This window comes from Synchiropus splendidus, chromosome 3 (genome assembly GCF_027744825.2).
Source record: "Synchiropus splendidus isolate RoL2022-P1 chromosome 3, RoL_Sspl_1.0, whole genome shotgun sequence".
Lineage (NCBI taxonomy): Eukaryota > Metazoa > Chordata > Actinopteri > Syngnathiformes > Callionymidae > Synchiropus > Synchiropus splendidus.
Genome location: NC_071336.1, coordinates 17,280,129 through 17,289,323, shown reverse-complemented (window position 1 = coordinate 17,289,323; position 9,195 = coordinate 17,280,129). Strand labels below are relative to the sequence as shown.

At 48.1% G+C, this 9,195-nt stretch overlaps 2 protein-coding genes across 2 annotated transcripts; one reads left to right on the top strand and one right to left on the bottom strand.

Annotated features, from left to right (window-relative positions):
* The first annotated feature begins 97 nt into the window (after window positions 1-97).
* On the top strand, window positions 98-2,641 carry LOC128756173 (platelet glycoprotein Ib alpha chain). The gene is made up of 6 exons (XM_053860460.1): window positions 98-255; window positions 474-569; window positions 625-810; window positions 874-969; window positions 1,038-1,214; window positions 1,349-2,641. Exons 1-6 carry the CDS (start codon window positions 100-102, stop codon window positions 2,093-2,095), a joined length of 1,458 nt encoding a protein of 485 aa, XP_053716435.1. The 5' UTR covers window positions 98-99; the 3' UTR covers window positions 2,096-2,641.
* LOC128755959 (sodium/hydrogen exchanger 9B2) lies at window positions 2,516-9,118 on the bottom strand. Its single transcript, XM_053860074.1, has 15 exons — window positions 9,110-9,118; window positions 8,187-8,258; window positions 7,015-7,113; window positions 5,675-5,765; window positions 5,446-5,616; window positions 5,239-5,381; window positions 5,054-5,181; window positions 4,907-4,988; window positions 3,776-3,869; window positions 3,607-3,713; window positions 3,398-3,547; window positions 3,218-3,326; window positions 2,925-3,061; window positions 2,654-2,861; window positions 2,516-2,598 (listed from the first exon to the last, which is right to left on the bottom strand). The coding sequence occupies exons 1-15, from the start codon at window positions 9,116-9,118 to the stop codon at window positions 2,516-2,518; spliced, it is 1,683 nt and encodes a 560-aa protein (XP_053716049.1).
* Between the last annotated feature and the right edge of the window lie 77 nt (window positions 9,119-9,195).

Here is a 9,195-nt window from a genome sequence, read left to right as displayed (position 1 = left end):
TCAGCGAAAACATGCGCTTCCTGTCTGTCAGTCACAACCGCACAGGCTCACAAAACCTCTTGGATCCCAGTGACGGAGCGACACTTGAGCTCTGGAGAAATGAAGCTCCGGATCTTCATCCTGCTGGCTCTTCTCAGCTCGGCTGCAGGTGTTGAAGGCTGCCACAGTGACAGGGATAATGACCACCGGCCGAGGGTCAACTGCAGCTCTGCAGGCTTCAGTGATGTACCAGATGGACTCGAACCCACAACCCAGGTACAAGATGACCCGCTGTGCTCGATAACTATCTGATAGTTGGAGTTGTTCTGCTTTCATGAGCAGAAATACACGGTCAGGACATGACTATCTAAATCAGGTTTCCTTCAGTAGATGCACCGATGGACTGGCAACAAGCGATAATACGGGCTGTGCATGGTAGTGCTCCGCTCTGAGTATCTGACATACAAGAAGCAACCGACAAATCTTGTTTTTAGGTTTTGCTGTTTCCCAGGAACCTGTTTTCCAGCCTATCCTGGTCCTCCTTCCAGACCTTCAGTGAGCTCTATGAGATTGACCTGACTGGTAACAAGGTGAGAGAGCTTCAGGCTGCCTTCGCGTCACCTTTGTAACTGAGATACCTCGCAGATTCCAAGTGTCCCCGCTGGAGAGCGGCTGCCCAACCTCAGTGTGCTGCGTCTGGGATGGAACCGACTGAGATCCCTGGGTGACGATTCCTTCGCAGCGAGTCCTTCTCTGACCCAGCTTGAGCTGAACAACAACGGCATTCGGGCTCTGAGTGACGCCACCTTCTCTGGCCTCGGGAAGCTGGAGGTCAGTGAAACATTGCATTGCGCATATACAGAGGTCAAGGATGAGCAAGTCTTCCCACCCAAGGTTCTGGACCTCTCTCACAATGAGATCGGGACTCTTCCTCCAGCTTTGCTCCATCCTCTCACTGCTTTAGAGACGCTCTACCTGGAGTACAACAAGGTCACTTGAGAGCCACTGTTGTGTTTGTAGGTGGCACTCTGTGAAACTAACAGACTTTTTGGTTCCAGATCCGGACAATGCCTAACGGCTGGTTCGACAAGAAGCCGTATATTCTTTACCTGTTCCTCTCAGAAAATCCCTGGCATTGTGTCTGTCCTCTGAAATATTTCAGCATTTATCTGTTCGACAACGAAAACGTCTACGTGCGGCACGGTGCTACACACAAGCCTGACACAGACAGTGTGGTAAGACCACGCACTCTCCTCCTGTCAAGTCTGATCCCTGGCCTCCATTCTTTCAATTGCTGTACTGTAATTGAACTGAAACACCACAGAACACATCATCTCCTTGATAAAAAAAAATCATGGTCTTTTCTCAGGCGTGCCAGACTCCTCAGCGGCTGAGGCAACGGCCTGTCATGGATCTGAATGAGGGCGAACTGTGTCCTGTTGTGACAGATCCTGCGGCCGAACCAGAACCAAGCACTGGCGCCGCCACTGCAGCTACTTCTGCATTGACTACTGCGACACTCCCAACAGGAATATACACTTGGTCCCCTGAGACCACATATTTGGGAAAGTCTTCAGATGAGCCGGTCACAACTGTAGGCAGAGAGTCATCGGTGTCCTGGGCCGCTCTTCCATCAACAACTGCGGGTCCGACCCACCCACAGTCTAAAGAATCAGTGGTCAGTTATGAAACAAAAGAGCCTCCTGCGTCCACCGCTCCCTGCGAGATCCACCACCTTGCTGGTAGAACTGATGGCTACATGGCAGCTGCACGGAGCTTTTGCTTCTGGTTGTTTGCTGGAAGTCTGGTGCTCTGCCTCTTATCAGCAGTGTGTGTGCTCATGACCTTGGGTACCCTGGTGGCGTGGTACAGGAAGAGGTACAAACCTCTGAAAGCTTCTCTGAGAAGGACCAGGCAGAGGAAGGATGCTGTGGAGCTGCAGCAGCACCAGAGAGCCAGCAGTGCCGGGGGAGTGACCGCACATTATCGCTCCATGTTATTCGTCTCCAGAGAGGCAGCAGACTCTTCTAAGGGGGCTGAGCTTTTGGACTCACCAAAGGCAGAGAACAGGGAAGCGTATCAGACAACCACGTATCACCCATTTAGCAAACAATAGCAGCAGCAAGGATGGAAGGTGGAGATAGAGGAGCGCAGGGTTACTGAGAGGGATGAGAGGAGAGAGTGGAGGAGCCGCACACTTTACCTCAGGCAGAGAGAGAAGACAAGGGAGTTGGAGGGTGGAGAGTAGCATCGAAGACACACACCAGCTACCCAGAATGCCATCGAGCTTGGCCACACCTCTTGATAATGAGGAAGTTGAAGTAAAAAACACATGATGAACACACAGACGAATATCACTTATTAATGTCATTGAAAAGCATTGGTTGTATCACTAACATTGACCTTCAGAGGCGTCAGTTTGCTCGCAGGTCACATGTTTATGCCTTGTTTTAATGTTTCATTCATGACAAACACACTTTGTGGTCTGCGTACACCATAAGCTTCAGGTCATGGTGGGACGACTCTGGCTCAGCACTTACAACTTGCTTTCAAAGGCAACGTTTTGCTGACCGACGGCGGGGCCACTGGACGGCGAGGCTCCGCCCTCTGTCTCATCAGCTGAGATGTCAAAAACACACACCGAACTTGAGATGAATAAAATGTTCTGGTTCACCCTCATCTGTTTCGTGTGACATTTCATTCTGACCTTTGACCTGCTGCACCAGCAGACGCGGACCTGCCAGGCCGATGCCGAGCGCTCCGATGGGGGCTGTGGTCAGGATTGCTAGAACGGCTAATGTTAGCACGTCCAGGCCAAACTTGACGAAGGCTTCATTGCCCTCCTCCCTCGCCATGTCCAGGGCCTTGGAGCCGATGGCCGCCTGAGATGAGAAGTACAGGGTCAAATCCGGACCATCGCCCCCTGTCTGGTGCACCCGCCAAACCTGCACAGTGGCTTTTGGCAGCCAAGCGACCGAAATGAAGAGTTTCTCCTTCAGTGTGAAGCCTCCAAAGTGGACCACCAGGAAGGTGATGAGCAGGCGGATCACCAGGCCGACGCCGATGCAGGCCAGACCCAGACCTGGAGCCACCAAAGGTTGATAAAAGTGTAGCTCAATGAATAAGTAAATATGACAACCACATGGCCAAGAGATTCAAATCTGACTGTTTATGGAACATGGAATATGGAAACACATTCAGCTTCATTCCCAAAAATTCCATCGCAGCCAGTTCTTACCCACAGTACTGGGACTGAGGGTTGCTATGGTGATCTCAGCTCCTATCAACCCAAAGAGCAGCGGCTGAAACACGTCCCAGGAGCGCCCCACCATGGCGGCCACTGGTACCTACCATGAGATGGAGAAGTTTTTCTCAAACACTTGACAATTCATCTAGAATTCATTGCAGCGAGAATCACTTTGTCAGACTTCCAGCCGAGAGCAGCCATGAAGGCCAAAACCAGAGTGCAGAGACCACCAGCGCCGGCGAAACCAACAACATGACTGCAGAAGACGGAAAATATGGACAGACCCAACAGCATGAGGGTTCGGGTCAAGACCAGGTCCTCCTGAAAACATGGATGAGTGAAATTCAGCAACAGCACCAAGACCACCGCACCAACCAGACCTGGTCTGAACACGGGAACCAGCACAAGAAGAGACCTAGGAAGAGCCCGGCAATGATTCCTCCGACCACCTCCAGCAGACCCTTCAGAATGTTCATCCAGGTGGAGCCTGCAGAGCTCAAGACATGAGAAGCAGAACCAAGCAGCTCAGAGGTTTTTTGGTGCTCAGACCTGTAGAGAACGCGATCCCCAGGCAGGTGGAAAACCCGGTTATTGCCAGGATGTCGTCAAAACTCCCAGCAGCCATCAGAAGAGTAGGGATGCCCTAAACACACAACATAACTCAGACATTCGATTCTTTTGGACTTCACCAGAGCATCATACGGAGAAGGAAAATTCAATGCTGTGGATTTAACCACAAACTTTATTGACAGTCACCAAAATTACAAAAAAAAACACAGCAGCATTTCGACTGGCATCCTCTGTAGCGGGGTTCTGCTCCAAAGTCCAAAACAAATGATGGTCAAAACCTTCAGAAAAAGGTGCAATCTATTGTCTCGCAAAGGCGCAGAGAAAACATTGACTATTTACAAAAAGTGAAAAAAGGCTGCAAAGAGGGCACACTTGATGGAGTTCCACAAAAACACCCAAGTCAGGGTTCCAAAAATAGCGAAGAAAAAAAAACAAAAACGAACAGCACACAATTCACTTTCGTGATCACTTTTCAACTGGTTTTCTCTGGTCTCCAACACTCTTCTCAAACAATACAAAATGGCCTCCTACAGACTTCTTTTCCCCTCCCCTGGACAAATCACAGGGCATCAAATTCCATTTAACAATAAACACTGTTTCCGTCCTTTTATAGAAAAGTGTACCATTATAATGTATTTATTTTTATAAGGCCATTTCTCCCATTAAATGCCACAAATTAAAGCAAATAGAATGTTAAACTGCGTGACTTAGAGAAAGTGCATGACAGCAGCAGAACATCACAAAGACCACATACCAGCTGATACTGAGTGAGCTTTGTTGAGCAACACCAGCAGGGGAATTCAAATAGGAAGAATCACGACAAACTAGAAATCAATTAACCAATAAAACAACTTCCATAACTGAAAAATTGTCTACCCTCATGTCAATGATGAAGTGTATTGACGGGGGATCAAACCCAACAAGTTTAGCCAGGAAGGATTATAGAATTATCAGATCTATTGCAAGCTAGTTTGAATAAATCATTCATTTGAATGTGAAGGAGTTTGTGAGCAGCAGGTGTGAAAAGCCATATAGAAAAAAAATTGTAAGCAAGATCGATGTATTTGCGCCCCCTAGTGGCAGATGGCATTGATGACTGCAGGTCTTTACCTTCTCGACTCCATATCCTTCTTTCTGGAGCAGCAGCATGGATGGAACGACAACAGCAGGGGAGACTGCGGCCAACACAAAACTACACAGACACACTGACTTGTCAAGTGACAGGAGCCTCCACTTGTGTAAACGCAGAACACTCACCCCAGAATGAAGCCCCAAACCCAGGGCAGGCCCAGCAGCAGGTGGGACACCAGAGCGACGGTGCAGGCCTCCACCATGCACGGGCTGATGGCAACACGCACACACACAGCTTTCAGGCGCCGCAAGGCCTATGCAAAGCCACAGTCAGAGAGATGAAAAACACAGCGTGAGTGTGTGGAAAGTACCGAGGGATCCAAGCCCAGGCCGGCCCGGGTCAGGATGATGGAGAGCGCGATGTTCCTCAGAGCAGCGGACCAGTGGGTGTCGATGTAGATGGCATCGGTGATGTAGGGGATGTTTCGCAGCAGCAGTCCAGCCAGCAACATGCCTGGCACACGAGACACATGAGACGACCAACCAACCAGCTGTGTGAGGACCGGCCCGGGGCTCACCCAGCAGAGGGGGGATCGGAGGGAGGGTGGGAAACTGGATCATTCCAACAAGCTTCCCTCCCAGCACCGAAGTGATGAAGAGGATGACGATGCCAAACAGGTTCCCCCCAGGTAAACACTCACTTCCCGTGATGGACCAGACCACACCGAACAACAGGGCAAACAGGACGGCTGGGGAGGACGCAAGGGTGTGAGCCTCCCGAAGAACCAGCCCGGTCGCCATGGTTACCTTTGGTGATGAGGAGGCCGAGGAGTCCCCGGGGGCGAGGACACCTGTGCCTCAGGCTGATGCAGGACGGGCACCACATGTCTGTCGGCATCTGCAGGGATGTGAGGGAAATTCCCAAAATAAAACTATGACTCGACAAGAGGCCTCCAATGCAGACGGCTGATGATCAAGTGGGCAGGTCATGAGTCATGAGTGACGGGGAAGATGGGTCACTCTCAACGCCACTGTGAAGAAGTCAGAACCCGAGAGCTGCTTCACTATCTAACGTGGGATTACAGGTTACTGGTGCAGCTGCCAAGAGCCAAGGAGCCAAGAAAAGCTGTGGGTTGAACACAAGTGATAATAACGGTGGAGCGCACCTTCACCAGAAATATAAAAATAAAACATCTGTCATTCTTGGAGATGAAACTTAGTCACGTATCTCAGCGTTTGGTGCCACGATAGCAACACAAAAGGTCAACACAAAAAGTCTCCAGAGGGAAGCTGTTGTGGGCCACACAGATAACGTACAGTAGAGGGCGCCAATTCTCAAGTGGCTTTCCCCTGGAGCAGGTTTGCAAAATGAAAATTCCACTGTGACGGATGTGAGTGGCCGTCAAGTCAAAGGACAAAAGCCTTAGAGGTGACGGAGATTTTATCATGCATATGTTGTGAAAGGAAAGAGTTATGTCATGACATTAAACGCTTAAAAATTTTATTCGATTATGTGATTTAGTTTTAAATGCCAATCTTATTTCAAGACTCTCAATATAGGTCTAATGGGAGATGTTTTTAAGTAGTTAACAACAACAACAGACTGCTGTGCTCAAGACCCGCCAGCCCACATTGGGCTCATTGAAAACAAGCGCATGGCATATTAAGAGAACCAAACTAGCAGATCTGACGAAGAAAATAACTACATAAATATCTACATTTGAGCTTTAATTGAATTATATAAACCGATTATCACTTCAGTAACGTGCTGATAGTTTTGTATTGGAGGAGACTACATTTCAAGATCAATAAAGAGCTGAAAACAGGTTTAAAATATTTTTAGCTCTTTATATCGCTGAGAGCGAATGTTCGCTGACTGAAAAAGCAGGGTTTTTTTTTAGCTTTATTAATAATGCTGAGTCAAAATTTACAAACATTTATTAGTGTTTGTAAAATGCCTGTGAATGACCATCATAAAGTTCAGGAACTCCATCAGATCAGGGGAAGAAAGGTTCTCCAAATAGACTCCCTGATGAATCTGCCTCACACTGGAAACTTATGATCATAAGTCACCTGCTGCCATCAAAGTTTCCACTCTGACTTATGCGCGCGTCCTCATCCGCGACATTAAATGGGTGACTTCTCACCTCAGCCGTGTCGCCGTCCGGCTCGTCTGCCTTCCTCTGAGGCACCACACTGACCCCTCTGACCTCCTGACCAGCCTGGACCTTACTGGCCGGCCTCACCTGCAGATAGACACAAGCTGAATTGAAGGGGTTGAACTTTGTCCTCGACTGCCCGACTCCACCTGCTGAGGAACTGTGGGGAGTAAGATAGTCCCACTGAAAATATCCTGAGGTTAAAAACTATCAAAAATACATCCAAACTGAAAGTTAGCCAAGTGTGTTTAACTCTTTGCTGCTGCTCTCCCTTAAAGCCCCAGCATTGTGAAGTTTATACACACGTACTCATGTGTACTTAAACACACACACACACTGTTTGCATATTCTCACGTCTTCTCCACATTCTTCTCCTTTTCTTCCTTCCTTCCATCCATCTCTCTTCTCCGTTCTGACACATTCGTCTGAGAGAGATTAATTGTTCCGCAGTCATTGATGCTGTTAAACTTATAACAATAATGACCGTAACCATGGCGACGGAGCTTGGCCTCAGACGTTAGAAATAAACTTTATTGTTTGACATGTCACGATGACATGTCGCTCAACAGCCCGACACATGTGGCATGTTGACGCTGGACACTAGTTTAGGCTCAGATAAAGTGGGACCACGGGCCTTACGTCACGATGAAGTCATCATTTACGCCTGCACGATCATTCGTGATCTGAAAATGTTTTGGGCTCCTCCAGTTAACGCAAGGGTTTTTGCACAAGATTTGTCATCATGATTTTGGCAGCACAAACGTCTGGGAGCGAAATGGTTTTACAGTCTCGATGGTTCGCTGTAAATTCTACTGGGCCATAAACCTGTGATTGTTCACTGCTTATCGAGTCATGAAAGACATTTAGCGATAAGTTATACGAGTCTAATCGAGCATGTTCTCACTGCGGCACTAGTTTCACTGTAAAGCCTTCACCTATGAGACCTGTCCTACCTGGTTTGTAGGAGCGAGTCAATCATTCATCGGCGCTCGTAAAGCTTCCGTTAAAGATTTAAAGCCACGCGCCAACCTACACTATATAAAGAGAGACGCCGTCGCTTTGTTCTGCACAGACCAAGTTTTTCCTCGATCATTTCAAAAACCATGAACCATGATTCAAGACCTGGTTTTCGATCAGACCTGGCGTGAGAAATGCGCTACCTCAGCTGGTGTTAGAGTCAGCAGGTCCTTGTTGGTCAGACAGTAACGCTTGGTGGATTCTTCGTCCATCATCTGCAACAACAACAACAAACACAAGTCATAACCTCTAAAGTCTGTGAGTGTAAGAAGGCCATCAGTTCTATCTGGACCCACTCATGCTATGATACCCATAATGTTCCACGATAGTTCATTGTTGCTACAAGGCTAAACTTTTAAATCTGATTTTCCGTTTGGTCAGTTTCAGTTTTCAGTCCGTGACATACAACTGTATTTAATTATGACTCACAGTTCAAGCCACAAGCTCAAGATGGGTCAGAACATGTTTGGATTGTTGCTGTGTCCCGAGCTGGTACCCTGCTCAACAATTCAGATACAGGGTGGTGCACCACTGAATAATTCGGAGGCCAGATTGGACTGGCACCTTTCAAACAGCTGGCAGGAGCCATGCAAAATACTGTTAAATAGCGTAGTTTCAGTAACAGATATGTGTTTGTTTCAAAGGCAGTCTTACCTTGAGAGGATGTAGAGAAGCTGTCTGGACAACAGTGGACAAGACGAGTGACCACTGAGTCACCAACACACACTCTGGTACAAGTGTGTGTGTTTGTTTGTGCTAATAACAGCTGGCGATAGATTTTGCTGCACTTGTTGCTTTGGAAATGACAGTGTAGCTCACACACACGCACACACACACACGCAGCATCCTGCAGACCTGAGCACATCTTGTTACACTGGTGTAATTACTGGTGTGAGAGGGGCAGCATTGGCACAAACACTCACACAGATGACCAGAGAATGCCTGCATACATCCACATACCCAGTCACACACACTTGTATCTCTGTCTTTGTGGGGTCCACTCATTACCATCATGCTTCTCTGAGCCTCTCACCCTCAACCTAACCATCCAAAACACATGGCTGACCTTCACCATGACTCAGAACAAAACTTAAACCCACTTATAATGACCCAGTTATTCTGAAGACCTCATCCTCAAATTCATGCTTAACC